At 36.7% G+C, this 20,846-nt stretch overlaps 3 protein-coding genes and 1 pseudogene across 11 annotated transcripts; all 4 read left to right on the forward strand.

The window, feature by feature from the left end:
- Window positions 1-1,141: 1,141 nt before the first annotated feature.
- Window positions 1,142-5,565, forward strand: LOC112697131 (zinc finger CCCH domain-containing protein 64). Of its 9 annotated transcripts, none has more exons than XR_011864138.1 (12): window positions 1,142-1,347; window positions 1,432-1,705; window positions 1,897-2,026; window positions 2,124-2,234; window positions 2,713-2,830; window positions 3,077-3,519; window positions 3,619-3,904; window positions 4,148-4,241; window positions 4,463-4,608; window positions 4,782-5,014; window positions 5,083-5,154; window positions 5,238-5,565. XR_011864138.1 is itself a non-coding variant. In XM_072199640.1 (10 exons), the coding sequence occupies exons 1-10, from the start codon at window positions 1,276-1,278 to the stop codon at window positions 4,908-4,910; spliced, it is 1,806 nt and encodes a 601-aa protein (XP_072055741.1). In that variant the 5' UTR covers window positions 1,142-1,275; the 3' UTR covers window positions 4,911-5,054. The 9 variants fall into 9 exon arrangements, 2 of the variants coding, with proteins under 2 accessions (XP_072055741.1, XP_072055746.1); XR_011864134.1 differs by having other exon boundaries at window positions 1,897-2,024; window positions 2,119-2,234; XR_011864135.1 differs by having other exon boundaries at window positions 1,897-2,024; window positions 2,119-2,234; window positions 5,118-5,154.
- Window positions 5,566-7,450: 1,885 nt separating this feature from the next.
- LOC112697145 (uncharacterized) lies at window positions 7,451-13,124 on the forward strand (the record flags this gene model as incomplete). Its single annotated transcript, XM_025750195.3, is given in 17 exon segments — window positions 7,451-7,988; window positions 8,462-8,548; window positions 8,630-8,704; window positions 8,780-9,070; window positions 9,196-9,321; window positions 9,431-9,520; window positions 9,586-9,663; window positions 9,824-9,955; window positions 10,129-10,329; window positions 10,416-10,487; window positions 10,596-10,697; window positions 10,832-10,930; window positions 11,048-11,419; window positions 11,508-11,807; window positions 11,936-12,337; window positions 12,434-12,680; window positions 12,772-13,124. Coding segments are annotated over 17 exon segments (3,109 nt in total), but the record flags the coding sequence as incomplete, so codon positions are not given.
- Window positions 13,125-14,207: 1,083 nt separating this feature from the next.
- LOC112697149 (uncharacterized) lies at window positions 14,208-16,275 on the forward strand. The gene is made up of 4 exons (XM_025750202.3): window positions 14,208-14,354; window positions 14,466-14,566; window positions 15,818-15,896; window positions 15,991-16,275. Exons 1-4 carry the CDS (start codon window positions 14,352-14,354, stop codon window positions 16,036-16,038), a joined length of 231 nt encoding a protein of 76 aa, XP_025605987.1. The 5' UTR covers window positions 14,208-14,351; the 3' UTR covers window positions 16,039-16,275.
- Window positions 16,276-17,638: 1,363 nt separating this feature from the next.
- LOC112697166 (WD-40 repeat-containing protein MSI4-like) lies at window positions 17,639-20,384 on the forward strand (annotated as a pseudogene).
- The last annotated feature ends 462 nt before the right edge of the window (window positions 20,385-20,846 follow it).

Raw genomic sequence — 20,846 nt, forward strand, 5'->3', positions numbered from 1 at the left:
GAAGACTAAAAGAAAACTGGGCATGTTCACACTTTCGCATTCACACTTTGTAATAAAGCCATACCAACCAGACCACGTGCCAAACCCCATCTTTTTCTTTGATTTTATTTTCTTACCGGGCTTGAAAACTTTGAAATGTCATCTTCATGTCTCCTAGGGTGTGTGCGGTTGGAAAAATTATAAATAATTCCTAAAAATTTTAATATGAGAATATTATATTTTTATGTTTAGTTTAAAATTTGAAAAGCTATTCTTAAGCAAGTTTGATTTTAGAGAATTAAAATACCATCATTTCAATTTCTATTTTCCTTTTGAATATCTTTAATTTTCATAGAAATAAAATATTTATAACAAAGTAATACTTAAACCACACACACTCTTAGCTTCCTCGTATATGGTATCAACTATAAAGTACCAACTGTGAAGAGATATAATTTGAAAGTAGTCCTGGTAGCAACTTGCAAGCACCAAATATTTGGTGGATTTTCAAATAAAATATAGCAATGGTAAAATTGTTTCATAATAAATTATTATGATTGGATATCAATAAAAGAGTGATATGTTTTAGTTTAAATTTAAACAATTCAAAAATAATATTCTATCTGCATGTCACTTTTTAATTAATTTATATTTGATCATATGAAGTATAAAAATATTACTTAAATATTTATACAATATTCTGCGACCTACGTATTGAGTATTGACAAAGGTTGGTTAGTTGGAATTTCCTTTGAAAAAAAGAAGAATAGACAGCACTTCATTAATTATTGATTACTAAAAGTTAATATCAAGTCAAGAGGTCTGCTTCATTTAACATATATAATATAAAAGTTAGATCCGCTTAACTATTCATATGGAAAACTATGATTATTGAAGGATTATTATATTAGTTATAATTAAAATAAAAAATAAAATAGGTGAAGACACTCCATAAAGATATGTAATATGCAAACTTTTTTTGGTATTGATAAAGATAGTTAGTTATGTAATTATGTATTGATTCAATAATGCTTCTGGAGCAGAAGGCCCACGAGTCCATAATGTGGGCTCAGATTTTTGTTTTTCTTGGCCCAAACGGTAAAACCACATATCGGTGCAAAAAAAAAAAAAGAAAACTACATGTCGTTTGAAAGCAGGACCTGTCGTTTTGCTCTCCCGCTAGAGTGAACAGTGAAGAGTGAAGAGTGAAGAGTGAAGCTCTCGCGAGCACATCGAGCTTCATCTCCGATTCCATTTCCATTTCAATTTCACATTCTCTCTGTATATCTTTCCATTATGCCTCCAAGAATCCTGTTATGCGGCGACGTTTTTGGGCGGCTAAACCAGCTCTTCAAGCGCGTCTCATCGGTCTCTATCTCTCTAGGGTTTACTATCACCTTTGCACAGTTTTCGTTGGCGTAGCACTGATTGTTGTTGTTTTTGTCTTTTTAGGTGAACAAATCGGCGGGTCCATTCGACGCGCTTTTCTGCGTGGGCCAGTTCTTCCCGGACTCGCCGGAGCAGCTCGACGAGTTCATGGCCTACGTCGAAGGCAGCTCCCAAATTCCGATTCCTACTTACTTCATCGGCGACTATGGCGTCGGTGCCGCTAAAGTATTGCTGGCGGCTTCCAAGGACTCCGCCAATCGTGGTTTCAAGATGGACGGTCTCAGAGTCTGCGAAAACTTGTTCTGGTTGAAAGGCAGTGGCAATTTCTCCCTCTTTGGTATCCACTTGTTCCTTTTTCCTTCTTCAAGATATATAAATATTAATGCCTCTATTGCATTTACACTTCGCTGAACATGTCAAATTAATCAGTCATATTTAGCAGCAGTTTAGCATGATGTTTGGATTGTGTTATCTATTTTCGTGATTTGATATCGTGTTTTTGGTGTATTTCATATGGCTTATATACAGGTTTATGTGTGGCCTATTTATCCGGGAGAAAATCACCGGAAGGGCAACAGTTTGGAACCTACAGTCAGGATGATGTTGATGCTTTGCGAGCAATAGCCGAGGAGCCCGGAATTGTCGACTTGTTCTTGACATATCCTTGAATTCATCTGCAATTTTCGTATTAATTCTACTCTGCTTTTCTAGGAAGTGTGAATTGTTTGTTGGTTTCCTTGATTCGTCGTTACTAATGAATGGCCAACTGGGGTGACAAATAGAGCTTCAGATATTCCTGCTGGATTCTCGGATTCCATAGGCAGCGATTCAACCATATCGGAGTTAGTACAAGAGATTAAACCACGGTAAGTGTTACTTGGCACTTAATAAGTTATATAGATATCTAATTTGTAGAAACTTAAAAAAAAAAGGGAAAATTGGACAAATAGCATTTTCTTGCCGGAAGTTTCGTGTGTAGGGAAGGGCTTGAGTTTTTTCCAGTTAACAGATGGCATGGTATGGATATGCCTGATTTCACAATATTTGGTCAAACTGTGCACTTCAAGCTCTGGTGGGAAGGACCCTCAGCATACTTGTTCAGTTGACTGATTTTTGTGTTCAACTGTATTTTTGATTTTATAGAAGATTTTTTTTTTACTTTTAATCATATCGCTGGAGTCTGGAGATGACAATCCCACAAACATTTAAAGGAAAATGGAATTTGGTTGGACTATTGAGATTAACTCAGTATTAATCTTGTAGGGGACATCATGAAGTTCTTTAACATAGGAGGTTAATCTTTATTGATCATCATTTTATTTATTATTATTATTTTGTTTGCAGCTACCATATTGCAGGCACTAAAGGTATATACTATACCCGTGAACCATATTCCAATGTTGATGCTGTGCATGTGACTCGTTTCATAGGGCTTGCTTCTGTTGGAAATAAAGATAAGCAGGTCTGGCCATTTACTTATTCTTTCATCATCTATCCTTCATTTTGATTAGTAGTTCCTCCATGATTCTTCATTTGGTCATATTTCTGATAACTTTCTTGGTTAGAAAATGTCTTATTCTTTTGAGGAATGCCCCTAACCAGCCCTAACCAGCTATGCACAATTTATTTGTGTGTTATTACTTATTAGTTGCTCTCTTTAAAAGGTTAATAGCTTTTCAATATTGTTAATTTCTTCACCTCTTTTCAGAAATTTATTCATGCACTTTCTCCCACTCCAGCATCTACCATGTCTTCCACTGAGATTGCCATGAAAACCACAAATAGCACCTTATCACCATACACACTCATGGAAAAAAGTACATCTCCGAAGGATGTCTCTAAGAGATCTGGTGATGTGATGTCTGACGATCAATATTGGAGATATGATGTTTCTCAAAAGCGTCGAAGACATGATGCTGGGGAAGGGGAAAAAATATGTTTCAAATTTGTATCTTCTGGTTCTTGCCCACGTGGAGAGAAGTGCAATTTTCGACACGATGGGGATGCAAGGGAACAATATAAGAGAGGGGTTTGCTTTGATTTTTTGAATAAAGGAAAATGTGAAAGGGGTCCAGATTGCAGCTTTAAGCACAGTTTGCAGAATGAAGGCGATATGCCTCCTTCTAGGCGGCCTGGATCTGAAAATACTAGGTCTTACTCCTCGTCTTCATTTACTTGAGATCTTTCTTGTTCACTCAGAATTTTATTTTTTAGCTTTTTGTTTGACAAATCTTTACATTACAACTGCAGATCAAAAGAATGTTGGTTTTGCTTGTCAAGCCCCAATGTGGAGTCTCACTTGATCATAAGCATTGGTGAAAATTACTACTTGGCACTGGCTAAAGGTCCACTTGTTGAAGACCATGTGCTGATAGTACCAGTTGAGCATATGCCAAGTACCTTGTCTCTGTCATCTGAATCTGAAGTTGAGCTCTGTCGGTTTCAGAACAGTCTTCAGAGGTATTGCAAGAGCCAGGGAAAGGAAGTCATCTTTTTTGAGTGGGTTTCCATACGCGGCACTCATGCAAATCTTCAGGTAAAATAAGTAATACTTGTAACTTGATTGGGTAGCTCTTTGCTTGACGTGAGGTTGCCTCTCCTCCCCTAACTTTCTTCTTGTCCCTTTTCTAGTTCTATGATATGTTGACTCCACTGTAGATGTCCACTCTGTTTATCTTTTTCCCCTTTGGGTCAGCTATTTTCTGCTTAATAACACTAGTATTTTGTCAAATATGTTTGAATTTCATTCTTATTATGTGATTTCTGCTCTTACATGTAGGCCATTCCTATTCCATCTTCCAAGGCAGTTATGGTTGAAAAGGCATTCAATTTAGCTGCACAAAAGATGGGATTTAAATTTGTGTCCAAGAGTTGTAAGTATTAATCTTCTGGTCATGCTTCCTGTTTCATTTTTTGTTCTGTCTGCTTCTGACTAACCTTTCTTCCCCCTCTTTGTAATTTCTTGTTATTAGTTCTAACTTACTAATGACATGACTTGAGAAATCAATTCTAATTTGTTTATTCTAGAAAATGATCTACACTTTGACTCGTTTTAGAGTTTATATTCATTCTTATGTTCTTTGTTGTGACAAAGTTGATAGCATTTCTGATGGAAGAAAATTTCTGAAGACACAAGCTGATGGGGAGTCAAGTTTGTTCTATGCCGAAATCCCAGGAGGCACAATTCTGCTGCACCGTGTTGAGGAGAAAGTGAGATTCCCTGCCCAATTTGGACGTGAGGTAGGCACTTAACTGATGGAATGCTATGCTAATATAAGAATGAATCACATACTTCTTAATCAGTCTTTTTTTTTTTTCCCAAGAGGACATCAACGATTATCATTCTTTTTCTTATAAGGAAAATTACTCTTGTACTCATCAGTTTAAGATTGGAGCTTATAAATTTGACTCAGGTCCTGGCAGGGTTGCTCAATATGGCAGACAATGCAGACTGGAGGAATCGCAAACATAACAAAGAGGAAGAAATGAAAATTGTAGAAGATTTCAAGAGCCGATTTCAAGAATATGATCCAAACTGTTAATTGTTCATACATCGAAGACTCAATTTTCAGCAGTGCCACTTGTGATTACAGTCTCTTTTGGTTAAATGTCCAATTGCTTTAGGTGCTGAATGCCAAATTAAAAGGTACATATTTATTTTTGTAATCATCAACTTCCTGTTTGCTTGATTGTCGGAATCAATTGACTTTTCAGTTGTTCATTATGTGACATGAATTGGTGTTCATGAGACTTCATGATCTGACATTTTTCTCAGCAGTTTCCACGGTAAATCTCCACTTTCTTAACACGGATTCCCTGTGCCATCTTTCTTTCTATACATGGTTGATGAATTGTAATGTGACAATCAGATGTGCATTGTGGAGATGCCACCTCAACTTTGGGTTAGGATATATTTCAAGTGAAGAATCATAAATCTAAAGTCGCTATTCTATCAAGCTGTATGCAGCAACCAACTTGCACGAGCTGCATTGAAGCTCTGAAACAAGCTGGCTTAGTTGAGGGTGAGGTGAGGGAAGTTTGTTCCAACTTTCAACCGGTGAATTTGTATCATTTTGTACGATATTATTTAGATGTTACAACTTACAATATTTGTGCTGGTAGTTTTCGTAGAGTTAACAGTGTATATTTTATAGACAAATAATTTTACTGGTTTATGAAAGGCCCTTGTTATGGAAATTGAATTCTGTTTAGTTAGTAGTAGTTTGTATTATGTAGCCTCTCTCTCTCTCTCTCTCTCTCTCTCTCTCTTAGGTTTGGGAGGATTGGAGGAATGAGTTCTTTAATATCATGTAATGATGTAATATGCATACGATCCTGATTGTGATTTGTTCCTTTTGGTTCATGCGTTGAACTTTTGATTGGAGTCCGAAAATCTATAATCTGAGGGTATCTCTATGTCTCATGTGGGCATATGTGGCCGTACTTTGATCTTTCATTTGATCATTTCGTTGGTGAGGAATTCCTTCACGCACAAGAGTATGATTTAGATTGAAAAGTAGCGGCCTAACGCTGTATTATGTGTTTACAAGAATTTTCCTTTGTGGTTTGTTAAGCCGACATATTACATAGATAAAATAATAAATAAACTGATCACAATCTGCCCCTCAAATGAAATCGATGATTGAGGGAAGCTGTCGGTGGATCCCAAGAATGTCTCAAATCATCTGCCCCCTGTCTTTTTCTTTTTTTTTTTTTCGCACCGTAGCTAACGAATTATGTATTTATCAATCCGAGAACGCTTCAGCCAATTTCCCTTAGTTGAGATAAACATCGGAATTATATGTGCGTGCATGCACATAAAATTTAAGTGCTGGAAACAGCAATGAAGTATCTGGGCACTGGATTCCACTAACCGTATATAATAATAAATAATAATAAGGATATATAGTAATGCTTAGTGATGCAACTCTGTTAATTATATAGTTATTGCTAATAAGGTTGGAGATGGGTCCCAAGGGGATGATTCCTAGTGTTACAGCAGAGAGTTTGCACCGCCATCTTGATGGTAGTGCCCACTGCCCATTGCACTACAATCCAAGAAAACTACCATACATTATTTTTTTGGGTATAGGTATGAGTGAGAGAAGGAAGAAAGAACACATTATTTTTTTGCCTCTAATTGCTTCATCAACTGTCATGTCTTGTATTATTATTAGTCCACATCTTTTGCTTTTGTTTTGGTAGTAATATACAAGAACCATGATTAAATTGCTGCGACTCTTGTGACAATTAAGTATTACCTTATCTGAACTTTTCCTTCTCATCCAACTAGTATAATTAAATCCACATTAATCATGACTAATTGTTCTTTATAAAGTGTAAATTTCAATTTTGTCATTCTAGTACTTGTTGGGTGAAATTCAGTGACCAAAAAAGATATTATCTAAATTCTTATTATCTTTAATTTGATATAACATTTTACTAAGTTATGAGTACTAACTGACAAGCAATGTGTCAAGTTTTTACCTTTTGTCCGCTATAAAGAGTGTCACGGGCGCCACATCTTTTTCATTAATATCTATCTTGAATGAAACAAATAAATTGGAGGACTCTTCACACTCACACCAGCTTCCAATTAGATTACACTTCTTCATATGCTTGTGATGGATCAAGTAGTAATTAATACTGTAGTAGTCATTATTTTTTTTAATTTTATTTTCTGACTGACTGCTAGGCCTTTTAATTTAAATACAGTAGATCTTTAATTTAATGCTTGTGATGACTCCTTTAATGCACCATTTATTATTAAGTGTCACGGAAGTCATAGTAAAATGAGAGCATGTGGGAGTGTGATGTGTCAGAATGAGTTTTTGACAGGTAAAACACTCCCTTATTCTCAATATAAATCACTATCTTATTATGGCCAACAGGAGCTACCAAAAATGAAGTAAAAGCAACTAGGCAACCTATATAGATATAGAACTGAACTGAACCAATTCATTTATTTTTTATGTTCCTCCACTGACATAACCACATTACATTATTATTACCTTATCACAGAAGATTAGTTAAATACATATAAAAAATAAAAAATAAAAAATACACCCTCTTTGCCTTACCTAAGATTAGTAAAATATATACATATGTGACTGCCTCTTCTTAGAGAGGACAAGGAGTTTTCTTGTGATTCTGAATTGTAAATACACGTGTGATGTTTTGTTCTTTCTTTGGATCCATGTTAACTTTGTTTAAGCAACTAACTTCAGGTGAAAATAAGAGAACAAAAAGGTTAATCAAGTTTTACCACTCCCATGGAATTTTCTAATCTCTGCTAATTCCATTGCTCTTGTTCTCAAGGAACACATGTTCTTGGGTGTTGTCGTTTTCCAAAAACAGCTTTCTGATTGCTTCAGTGTCACTATATGTGGGCCTTCTTCTCCTACTTCTAAATCCATTTACCCTTTTTCTTTGTTCTTGCTTCAAGTTACCAACTTTAGTGTCTGTAATTTATTCCTCATTTGTTAGAAAGTGTTGGCCTTTTGAGAAGGTTGTGCTTGGAGTTGGAGACTGGTATGGGATGAGGGTGGTATTGGCAATGATGCTGCAACTTCTTAAGCTCTGCATCATTTTTCTTTCTGTTGCTGTCCCACGATCCAAAGGTAGGTGCTTAATCTTCAGAATAATTCATTGATGTTAGTCCTCTGTAAACTTTGCAAAACAAACTTATTCTTAGTCTAGAACCTTGAAGTACTTGATATGGGTCAACATTCTTGCTTTTTAACAATGATGTTATTATATCTCAGTGAACCTAAACTTAACTTCTGTGTTAAATTTTACAGTTAAATGATTGGTTTGAATAGCCATAGAATGGAGTAGGAGATGCCTTCTATCTGTTTGTCCTTTTGCATTGCATCCAAAGCCTAATTTTGAGTAGTATAACATAATGCAAGTTACTGCTGGGATTTGAAACGAGTTGATCTTTATGACATGACAATGTGGGTGACTACAATTTTATCAAAATGACAAATTTGTAGAAGAAATTACTGATTCTACCCATATGTTTGCTGATGGAAATTTTAATCTTTTGTTCCACGGAATTTTGGGCATTCATATGATAATATCTTTTTTTCAGGGTCCACTGTATCTCCATCTCCAGCATTCCTTCCTGTGATTCCTTCACTTGGAAGCAATGCACCAAGTTTACCATTACTTCCACATGGTATGTCACCATATCTAAATGTAAATTTTGATCTTTGATAACTTACCTTATGGTATGTGGATGTTCTATAACTTCATTCAGGCCTGGTTGTACCTCCATCTCCAGCAATAGGTTCATGGACTAACATTGCCCCAAGCTCTCCAGCAGTAGCAAATGGTAATCTCATTACATTAGTCCATTAAGTAATATTCGGATCATCCGAGCTAAATGCTTCAGTTTTTCACAATGAAGGGTCATTCTTGCTTCCTCCGGATGCTTTACCACTTCCTGCATCAGCTCCAACTCCTCAGAAGCATGATAAGGACATAGAACCATCCACAACTCCAAGTCCAACTACTATAGCATTGTCACCACCACCACATGAGGTTGTTCCTTTGCCATCAACGCCACAAGGAAATGCGCCGCTGCCCTTTAGATCAAGTCCACCACTAGGGAAAACACCTGCTGAACATGGAACTCTAGCACCTAAGATTGGTAATGGGAATGCAAATCTGAGTCACAAAGAAGAGCCGGTTTCACCATGTATGTGATAAAAAAGTTCTAGCATTTCATGTTGTCACTAGAATTCTCACTGCCATGGCTTTCTATTTTTCATATTCAACAGATTCCTGTTGTTATTTATGCTCTTCTACTGAATACTTGAACAGCACCAGCTGCAACACCTTCTATCAATTTGCCGAAAATTTCACCAAGCATCCAACCAAGCGATAATGGAAGTTTTCCTCCTCAAGAGGGCACAAAGAAAGGTCACAATTCAGAACCAGTTACACCAGGCATGTTATAAAAGTTTAAAGTTGCCACCTTAATGCTTCTGGTTTCAAGTCAATTTCAGGCCATACTATGTGGTTCTAAACTTCGTATTTCCCATTAAATGAAGCACAGAATCTGCTGCATCACCACCATGGAAAGCGGAGCATAATCCTTCTCCTCCACCACCAGAAGCACACCCTATTAGTCCATCCATATTGCCTGGTATATTTTATTAACTTAGTCTGATAAATTTTATCATTATTTCTTATGTTGTTGAATTCATGCAGCACCTGTTGCATCACCACCAAGTTCATTTCCAGTGAATCCGCCACTGGTCCATCCAATTATTCCATCAACATTACCAGGTTTGATGTTAACAAAGATTCTTTCAGTGTCATGAAGTATGCCTGTGCTTGTGGTTACTTCAGCATTTGTGTGTGCTTAACTTTCTTTTATGTTCAAATGCTATAGTGCAATCATAATTCACTTCATGAAACTTATTTAGTGCAAAAACATGTGGTGCAGCACCTGTTGCCTCTCCCAAGTCATCTTCTTCTGGAAGCTTCAATTGGAAAAATGGTGATGCACCACCAATTGCTGTACCTTTGTACAAATCACCAAAGCCACTTCCAGCTGTAGTACATTCCCCTGCTCAAGGTAGGGTAACATTAAAACTTTTAAGACTGAAATAAGAGCATAAGCTATAAACTGTTTTTCAAAATACTGAAAAAATGCAAATATATACATCATATTAGAATGCCATTGGAAATAGTTTCAAAATATATGCAACCCTTTATTTTGTTTTATTATTTTTTTTTTTATAAATGTAGCTCCTGCTGCACATAAAGCAAGGCAAATTGATCATGATCATGAGCCATTGACTAAAACTCCTAATAAAGAAAAGCATACGCCTGCATTGTCACCTTCTGCCTCATCACTTGAGCATCATCATACAAGGAACACAACTGCCAGTTCTGCTCCTCCACCACCATCACCATACATGGTTTCTTCTTCCCCTTCAAATCATCAAGGTTTGCAGTATTACCTGATTTATTAAATTGTGCTACAAATGAAGTTTTCCTTGTTCAACTAAAAATATAACCGTTTTCTATGTTAGGTAAAGCAATTCCTCCTTCATTACAACCAAAAAGTGGGGAAAGGCATCATGTTTCACCTCCAATGAACCAAAGTACTATATAAGTACTATAACCTTTTTTTCTTATTCTTTTAGTACTATAGGTAAACAAAGATCATTTCTAATTATTATTATTACTTTATTTTATATTTTGCATGGTAGGTTCTTCAATTCCTTCATTCTCTTCTCCTACTCATTCACCCATGACCCAAGTTTCGTCGGCTCCTTCATCATCAATCGAACTTGCTCCTCACCCAACTGAAAGTAAGAATGACTGCCTTCATCCTTTTTATGTTATAGAAATTCCATTCTTATTATTTAGAAACTTTCTGTTTAGATATTTTGCCATTTCATTATTATTTACTTATTAGCATGCATTTGTTAATTGTATTTGCAAGTGCAAGCTCCATTTCTTCCCCCTAAAGTAGCTCCTTCTCCCTCAAAGACACCATCCCCGCCTCAAGTTCGAGCATTGCCACCCCCACCTCCAAATGAAGGTTAGAACCTTGTTTGTTTGATCCATTTTATGCAGAAGTTAGTGCTGCAAAGTGCTAATATCTGTGCTCTTTGGATTGTTCCGAGCCTTATTCATCATCATGTTCTTCACTTTTCAGAGTGTTCATCAACCGTCTGCTTAGAACCTTATACAAACTCTCCACCCGGAGCACCTTGCAGATGTGTTTGGCCCATGCGAGTCGGTCTCCGTGTCAGTGTCTCTCTTTATACCTTCTTCCCTTTGGTTTCAGAGCTGGCTTCTGAAATTGCTACCGGAGTTTTCATGAGGCAAAGTCAAGTTCGGATTATGGGAGCAAATGCAGCAACCGAGCAACCTGAGAAAACGGTTGTCTTAATTGATTTGGTACCACTTGGTGAAAACTTTGACAGTACTACAGCACTTTTCACTTCCAACAGATTCTGGCATAAACAGGTTGCTATAAAAGCTTCCTACTTTGGAGACTATGATGTTTTATATGTGAGCTATCCAGGTATATAGAACTTCCATTTTCTTTTCTATCATTTTCTTCCATAACTATTTTGGCAAGAACTTTTATGGGATCCTCCAACATATAATAGGTTTGGCTCCTTCTCCTCCTTTACCACCTTCAACCATTTCCATCATTGATGGTGGTCCATATTCCATTGATGGCAATAATGGAGGGATAATAAAGCCCCTTGGCGTGGACATACAGAAGAGGCAGCATAAAAGTGGACTTAGCAGAGGCATAGTTGCCATTATAACTGTTTCAGTTTTTCTAGCAGTTGTGTTATGTGCTGCCGCAGCAGCAGCCTGGGTTATGCTCAAGTATGGAGATCATGTTACTCAACCGGCATCAACGCCACGGCTTTCACAACCTTCTCTTACCAAACCACCAGGTAAGACAACCGTGATCACTTCTCCTAGATGGTTAATCATAATACAGAACTTTATTTACATATTACAAGCCAAAATGTTTGAAACTAAATGATTGAAGACTTGTAAATTTTCTTTTATATCCAACTAGTGAATTTCACAGGTAATGCTGCATCATTAGTTGGAGGTGGGGTTGGTTCTGCTTCGACATCATTTCGATCTAGCATTGCTGCTTATACAGGGTCTGCTAAGACTTTCAGTGCGAATGATATTATAAAAGCTACTGATAATTTTCATGGTTCAAGAATACTTGGAGAAGGTGGTTTTGGGCTGGTTTATGGTGGCATCCTTGAAGATGGAACAAAAGTGGCAGTCAAGGTTATAAAGAGGGAAGATCATCACGGCGATCGCGAGTTCTTAGCTGAAGTTGAGATGCTTAGCCGTCTTCATCATAGAAATTTGGTCAAGTTGATTGGGATATGTACCGAGGAAAGTGTCCGCTGCTTGATTTATGAACTTGTTCCAAATGGCAGCGTGGAATCCCACTTACATGGTACTTGAATGCGGTTGCTTGAGTCTTAAGTTAGCATTCAATTGTGTTGAGCACTTGAAGAAAATGCTTTGTTTTTTCTTTGTGGACTTGTGACAGGAGTTGACAGGGAAAGTAGTCCACTTGGTTGGAGTGCTAGGATGAAGATAGCTCTTGGCGCGGCTCGCGGTCTAGCCTATCTGCACGAAGATTCGAGTCCCCGTGTTATACACCGGGACTTCAAATCAAGCAACATATTGTTGGAAGATGATTTCACACCAAAAGTATCCGATTTTGGATTGGCTCGAACAGCAACAGATGAGAATAATAATAGACACATATCAACACGCGTCATGGGAACTTTCGGGTAAAAAAATCAATTTTACTATTAGCTGAAGTATGATGCATAATGCATTTCATTTTTGAATTTTGATGATATGTGTAAAAAATTCATACAGTTATGTGGCTCCGGAGTATGCAATGACAGGACACCTTCTTGTTAAGAGTGATGTTTACAGCTACGGCGTTGTTCTTCTTGAGCTTTTAACAGGAAGAAAGCCTGTGGACATGTCACAGCCTCCCGGGCAAGAAAACCTTGTTGCTTGGGCTCGTCCGCTTCTCGCGAGTCGAGAAGGATTGGAGGCAATAGTAGATCCAGATCTAGGAGGAGATGTGAGTTTTGACAGTGTGGCCAAAGTTGCAGCAATTGCTTCAATGTGTGTGCAACCAGAGGTATCGAACCGGCCTTTCATGGGGGAGGTTGTGCAGGCCTTAAAACTCGTGTGCAATGAATGCGAGGAAGCGAAAGAAGAAGAAGAAGAAGAAGAAGAAGCAGGTGGTTCAAGAAGATCATCCACTCAGGATATGGATTTGGATGTGAGAGTGAGCAATGTGGATGTTGAGAGAGGATTGGTTGCATCAGAACTATTCAGTTGTTCGGTAAGATTGGGAAGGCAGGAAGAGGAATCTGGATCGTTTAGAAGACACTCGTATTCGGGTCCTCTGATGACCGGAAGAAGCAGGCAGTTATGGCAGATTATGAGACGGCTTTCTGGTGGCACTGTCAGTGAACATGCAAGTATCTTCAACTTATAGAGAATACAAATGGCTAGAAACTCAGTCGAATTCATGTAAAATTGATAATTGAGAGCCGTTAGACGATTTGATTAAATTTTTATCTAACGACTCTTTAACTATTAATTTCACGTGAAATTGACTGCATCGCCCGATGCTTATAACAAAATCATTTTGTATAAACCAATCAACGTATCCTTTTTCTCTCTACGAAAATCCATGATCTATGTATGTAACAGACAGATCATATTTCAGAGTTTGTAATAATGTTAGCTTTAAAGTAAATACACACGCTTTAAAACTTGAGGATTAAGTCTTCTAAACGATCATTACAAAAATTGATGTAGCACCGTCAAAATTCAAGAGGGGAAACAAACAGTTTTGCTTTTTTGCTATGTTTTACTATTGTTCGTGTCCGACTTTGGAAGACATTTGGCCTGTTATTTCCTTCTATAGTAAACTTGTTATAGACATTTTTTAATAATTTTGGTCCTCATAAATACTAAATTTTTTTTAACAAATAAATTTTATTAATTTATATATATAAATTCTAAAAAATATGAGTACAAATTATATTGACTTATGTGTATAAATTCTAATAAATATAAATATAAATTATATATTTTTTATATACAAATACTTGAAAATATGAGTACAAATTTATAAATTATAATACTTGGGCTTCTCATATTTTTTCGACGGTATCTCCACCGGCACGCCAAGAACTAAGCGGCTGCCGTACCGAACTCCATATTTTAAAAAAAAAATTATCTGAGACTTTGGGTACCCAAAAAGGCTTATTGGTACAAACGAGGCCCATGATAGTTGGGCTGAATACATTACAAGCCCACTATGGACAGAGTTTTATACATGAGAGTCTGAGACTGAGGCCAACCAAGACTGGAAGTCAGCAACGTGCAAGCAGGTTCCCGATTCGTAACAGCTCAAGATCTGCCTCTCTCTCATGGTGATCCCTCAAAACCTCAATTCCCGTTTTCTACCGATATTTCTTCACATTTCTCTATTCGTTATATATATAATTTTGTTTCCTCTGATTTTGGATGTGTTTGTGTGGAAGGCTCCGAAAGCGATAACGAGTCCTGTCCCAGATTCATTGTACCCGACCCTCTCCATTCTTACTCTCGCCATTGGTCTCGTCTTAACTGCATCTTTCTTCATGTGAGTTCCTTCTCATCTTCCGAATTTCGTTCATGATCTGCATTTTATTTAGTGGTTGTATGAGTAGATTTGATTTTTACTTAGTCAAGCGAATTAGCCTGCCGATTCTCGAAGTACTGGAGTGAATTTATTCACTGGCTGTAGGAAAATTAGGATTAGCGGTCTTATAGCTACAACTAATTGGACTGAGTTATATTAGTGAAGGTGCGATACTATTAGTACTGGATTTAGTTTGGTGCAAGGTTAAAAATATGGTGATAGAGGCTTATTAGGGTCAACTGAAAAGTAGGTTTGGAGGTTATTGTAAAATATGATCATTTCCTGGTGCAATGGTATCTGCAAGTGGAAACTTCAATTGTGAAGTGGGGATGAGTTGTCTACACTTTGCAGTGGCGAATTTTCTAATTCCTTCCTTTCCTGTAGTTAATTGCATTTAGAGGTCCAGATGGGAACATGTGAATGAAATATGTGTCAATAGGTGTGTTGGATGCAGATTTTCCATGTCGATGGATACAAAAGGAGTAAGAGTCTCCAATGAGCTATCTGTTTAGCAAACAATGTAATTTATAGAGTAAAGATCAAATTCGTCCCTAAAAGATTACTCGCTCTCCAAATTGGTCATCGAAAGATTTTTTAATCAAATTCGTCATTCAAATATTTGTAGTTAGTCACATTAGTCTTTTGTTACTAATTGTGTTCAAAATTTGCTGACTTTAAGTGACACCACATTGATAAGGATGTCTTTACCGCTTTACCATGCACTTTAGTGATAAGGATGCTCAAAATTAGCTTCTACCTTCTGTGACGTGGTTGAATGGTTCTCCCAAGGTTCTGTTCAGTTGGTATCAAAGCATTCCACTTTGTCTCTCTGCTGAAGAGGAGTGATATGAGTGATGATGCCAGCGTCACAATGTTCTCTCAGAACTACTCAAAGGGGCTAGTGCACAGCTACTCCCGCATGGGCACTAAGTTGGGGAGTGTGTAGTGAAATGTTAGGATCCAATTGCAAAGTATTAAACTTGGGTCTAGCATAAGATGTATGGGGTCTCTATAAGTCATCGCAATAACTAACTTTTGTGATGTAATTCTCCCATGTTCCATATCAGTAATCATTGAAGCATTCATGATATGAATAACTCCAGTTAGCTGGATTTTTCATAACCTATATACAAATGTTCAGGTGATATCTTATCATTTCACTTCTATTCTCTATATTCATTCGGAAAAAAAAAATAATCCTATTATATGCAGTTACGAAGCAACAACTTCCCGGAAGACCCGTTCCCTTGCTCAGGAGCTAACAACCGGGGCAGTGGCATCAGTTTTCTTGGTATGTTATGGTTGTATTTCATGTATTCGCTAAGTAACTAACATGAAACTGTTATGAAATAGTAAATTTACGCCTTCGTGTCTATCTCTGGCAGGGTTTTGGATCCTTGTTCCTCCTAATTGCTTGCGGCGTTTATGTCTGATTATGAGCAAAAGTTTTGTTAAGCAGATGGCTTTATATGAAAATTTACCCCCGGACATTTTAGTTTAATATCTGAGTTATGTTCTTAATCTATCAATGACGGTGTTGGTTGTCTGTAATGCTTAACAAGGTTATGAATTGGTGATATAGTTTTCAAGCCTGACCTTTATTGGGGAAAGTTTAAATGTGCCATCCAGCTATTGAATATCGTAGCTGATAATAGAGAACTTGTCATAAATCGTAACTCTGGGGACTATACTATAAGGCAACAAGAAATGTACTCCTGTTGTCTACGCATTCTGTCACGGTCAAGCGATGTTTGGTTGCGGCTGAGCAACTTTTTTTATTAATTAAAAACAAGGCATCTTTGTTAATAAATGTTTTAGAAACACTTTTGTAAATTATTTAAAATATATATATATATATATATATATATTTTTTTTTAAAAAAATTACAGTTAATGTTTTTAGAATTTCGTATATTCTCAATATTATTAAATTTTTGTTCTTAAAGAGTATCTTTAAGAATTTTGTTAATACAATCTTAATAGAAAGGATAAGTAGTGCTAAACTTTATTGTAGTGATACTTTCATTAGTGTGTTTTTAAAAAATATTTTTGTACATGTCAAAATTACCCTATCAAAATTAGTCATTATATATTTATTTTATTTAAATGTATTGTATTATACATTTTTAGTTAAATTTTGTATTATAACATATATTGTAACAACCAAATATCTTAAGTAAATAAAAATGAGGTGATGACCAATTTGAATTTGAATTTTCTAAAGTGAGGAGATTGATAAAATATAAAAAAATGAAGATTTAATTATCTTTGAATTTATAATTTTTATCATATGTGAGTTTTATTATTTTTAATTTAAGAGTAATTAATTTTTCATTCTCTCATCGCTAGAGGAGATTGACCGACCAATTCAATCTCAAATTCTCAAATGCAAATTTGCAATAACACAATACTAATATGAGGTGTTATACTGATATCTTTACATAAAATAAGACTTCAGTTTTAATATGATAAAATAAGTAATAAATATTTTAAATTGGTTAATTAATATAATTTTAATTTCTACACTAATTAACTAAAATAATTCTAATAAATTAATTTAAGAACTTATTTTGATTCATATTAAAATTAAAATTTTAATCTCCTTAGATGTAGAAAAATGTACAGACGTAAAAGAAGTGATTAAGAAATGTTTTTATGACAGCAATGAATGCGAAGAGTATGACTGGTGAAATGTTGAGTCCACGTAGGCTAAACGGGGAAAAGTGGGGGCGCCGAGAAATAGAAAAAAAAAAGGGCGGGGTTTAGGGTGAGGAGAGAGTGAGTGAGGAGAGGAAGGAGCTGGAAGAAGATGGAGAGTGGTGGTGAAGAAGTGGTGGTGAAGAAGAAGCGCGGAAGGAAACCGAAGCCGAAGAACGAGGAAGGGCAACAGCAACAGGTGAAGGCCCCCAAGGAAAGCAAGAGATCACAGCAACAACACCATCAACATCAACATCAGCAGCACGTCAATGCAAATGCTGAAGACAAGTACAACTTCATTCTTCGTTTTGTGATTTCTTTATCTTATCACCGCAAAATTCAGGTTCTGATCTGGGATGTTGAAGCTCAGCCTAATCGTCATGCTGTCCTTGGAGCCACAAACTCTCGTCCAGATTTGGTATGGCCGAGTGACTGAGTGTTAGTCTTTTGTAACATTATTTTATCTTTAGAAACTCAATATATTTTGTACAATGAAATAGAACGAGGCAGACACATCTTCCTACATGTGTAAAAGTAAGGCTATGCTCAAGCCGTATAATTGAGAATTTGTCACTAATTTGGTGCTAGATTATCCATTGTTTTCTTTGGTTGAATTGTGGAATAAAATGTCCAATTCCTCCATTTTATACTTGAGACTTGTTGCTATTTCCTATTAGACAGAAAAGTGGGATAGCAATTGTGGTCAGAGCAGACCCCATGTGCACCATAAGTTGGAACGGATAATAGTGAATTGACATCTACACTTTGAATTATGCAAGTACATATTTTGTCCTCTTAAATCATCCATTCTTTAAGAAGCTCCTGATGTCACATTATTTATTTATACATTTTTTCTCCTTGTTATTGCTGTTTGATATGAATGCTGTTTCATGATTTTTTTCTTATAGACCTTTTCTTCTTGCAGATATTGACTGGGCACCAAGACAATGCGGAGTTTGCTCTTGCAATGTGCCCAACTGGGCCATATGTGCTTTCTGGAGGTTGGAGTACTTTATAGACATTCATTAAGCAATTGAATCTCTAAATTCCTGCTCTTTTATTGATGTGGTTATTCTCTATCTAAAAGATGTGGCATACATTGTAGGAAAAGACAAATCGGTGGTATTCTGGAGCATTGAAGACCATATAACATCTGCTGCAGACTCCAAATCTGGCGGGTCAATTAACAAACAGAACACCAAATCTGGGGAAGGCAATGATAAATCTGCTGATGGCCCATCTGTTGGACCACGGGGTATCTACTGTGGACATGATGAAACTGTTGAAGATGTGGCATTCTGCCCCTTTAAGTAACTAATTTTCTTACTCTATACCGACTAGTTATTTCAATATTTTTATATTTACTCATTTAAGTGGCCATTTTAAATTTATCATTCACCTTATTATGAACTCCATTCGAGATATAATATCAGTTATAAGCCTCTACCTTGCAACTTAAGCTTTGAGGAGAATGGGTTCCTAACAAATCCTGTAGTGTCCTCAGGAACTAAACTTCAACTTTAATAAACCATCACTTCCTGACACCATCGTAATCATGCTGAAGTGCACAGGAGTTCTGTAGTGTTGGAGATGATTCGTGTCTAATATTGTGGGATGCACGTGCTGGCTCTGGTCCTGCAGTTAAGGTATATATGCTTTTTTTACCTCAATCATGCCATTCAAATTTTCGATAACAAATTGATATCTACAACTAATTGTGTTTCACTGTATTTTGTGGTAACAGATAATTGTCCTTTTTTTTTTCATTTAGCTGAATTCCGTTTTTCCTATGCTTTCATGACAGGTTGAGAAAGCTCATGATGCTGATCTTCACTGTGTTGATTGGAATTTCCATGATGTTAATCTAATTCTTACTGGGTATGTTCTGCTGTTGTTCAGAACTTCAGTTCTTGGAATTAGTTCATTATTTAATTTAGTTTGGACTATTACTATTTGACTGGTTCTACCTTCTTATCTAGGTCTGCAGATAATTCTGTTAGAATGTTTGACCGCCGCAAACTTACATCTAATGGAGTTGGATCAGCTGTTCATAAATTTGAGGGTCACTCAGCTGCTGTTCTTTCTGTTCAGGTAATTGTTTTATTTTCATTTTTAAACATTATAGTATTAACTGGTTATGCCACAAGATATGCTAATTGCTTCTTTATGATTAATTCAGTGGTCTCCGGACAAATCATCTATTTTGGAAGTTCTGCAGAAGATGGTCTTTTAAACATTTGGGATTATGAGAAGGTTAACTCTCAATTGGATTGTGTTTCACTGCTCTGTACCACAATTATTCTAACTGTTGGCATCTTTGCTTTTATTTTGTAAACAGGTGGGTAAAACCACAGAACGATCTGGAACAACAGCAAGTTCTCCTGCAGGTTTGTTTTTCCAACATGCAGGTCATAGGTATGAAAGCACCGTCCATGTAGAACTGTATCTAAGGGATTACCTTGTTGTCTTTGCCTATTGTTACTGCTTTTGTTTGAGACATGTGGTAGTTTTTCTGTTAACGTGTCACTTAAGAAGTTTATATTTGTACACAGAGACAAAGTTGTTGATTTCCACTGGAACTCATATGATCCATGGACTATGGTTAGTGTGTCTGATGACTGTGATAGTAATGGTGGTGGGGGAACATTGCAGGTATGGCACCAAACAAAATTCTCAAATTCATTATCTATTTATTGAGCATGGCTTTGGCTGATACTTTGAAGTTAAATTGTGCAGATATGGCGCATGAGTGATTTAATCTACAGACCTGAAGAGGAGGTTTTGAGCGAGCTAGAGAAATTCAATCTCATGTATTGACATGTGCAGCTGCAAAGTGATAAAATCCTTCCCCCTGGATATATAGTGGTATTAATTTCATTTCTTAGCTTGTCCTTAGATTACAATTTGAAAACTGGTATGTTTCTTCCTTAGCCTGACCCATGATTAACATAGCTGCAGTGACTGTAATTGAAAAGGGTGTAATAACCACCTGATCCTTGTTAGTTCTTACGCTGGAGTTCCGTTTAAATCTTGTATGAATGTTGAAAGGGTGTTTTTAAGTGGACATTTGCATGCTGGTTCAATGACCAATGTTGATCATCCTTAGATTAAATATATATGAAATGGAAGACATTTATGATCTAATGGTGAGAATAAGAAAGACTATGCGTAGTCTTTGACTCTGTAGATTGTAGACTTACTTTTTTACTCAATAGTGGACCACACCACATAGGTACCCCACCCATAAATTAGGTGCAGAGCGCAATGCGCACCACCCACAAGTCACGAGTATTAGCACACTGTGATTTGGCCACGTGTGAAGGTTGTTGACTCAAGTCAATGAGAAGGGAAGGGCTGATATGGGGCCCATCCCACCATTCCAGACGCCGTATCCTTCCTTTATTTCTTTCAATTCTTCGTTGGTTGATGGGTGTGTGCCATGTCTGTGCCAGAGGCTCGCACCACAGCAGAGGAGTTGATGGAAGAGTGGTGGTCTGGAGCGGAGGTGTTAGGAGGAGGAGGAGGAGGAGCATGTGCAACGAAGT

This window comes from Arachis hypogaea, chromosome 1 (genome assembly GCF_003086295.3).
Source record: "Arachis hypogaea cultivar Tifrunner chromosome 1, arahy.Tifrunner.gnm2.J5K5, whole genome shotgun sequence".
In the NCBI taxonomy this organism is placed as follows: Eukaryota; Viridiplantae; Streptophyta; class Magnoliopsida; order Fabales; family Fabaceae; genus Arachis; species Arachis hypogaea.

Bases quoted from the DNA above. Each gene is read 5' to 3' on its own strand.
- LOC112697131 (XM_072199640.1), top strand. From the start codon at position 1,276: ATGCCTCCAAGAATCCTGTTATGCGGCGACGTTTTTGGGCGGCTAAAC. The intron at 1,348-1,431 runs GTCTCTATCTCT...TTGTCTTTTTAG, and splicing joins TCTTCAAGCGCGTCTCATCG to GTGAACAAATCGGCGGGTCC. The intron at 4,242-4,462 runs GTAAGTATTAAT...GTTGTGACAAAG, and splicing joins TAAATTTGTGTCCAAGAGTT to TTGATAGCATTTCTGATGGA.
- LOC112697149 (XM_025750202.3), top strand. The intron at 14,567-15,817 runs GTGAGTTCCTTC...TATTATATGCAG, and splicing joins TTAACTGCATCTTTCTTCAT to TTACGAAGCAACAACTTCCC. The intron at 15,897-15,990 runs GTATGTTATGGT...TATCTCTGGCAG, and splicing joins CAGTGGCATCAGTTTTCTTG to GGTTTTGGATCCTTGTTCCT.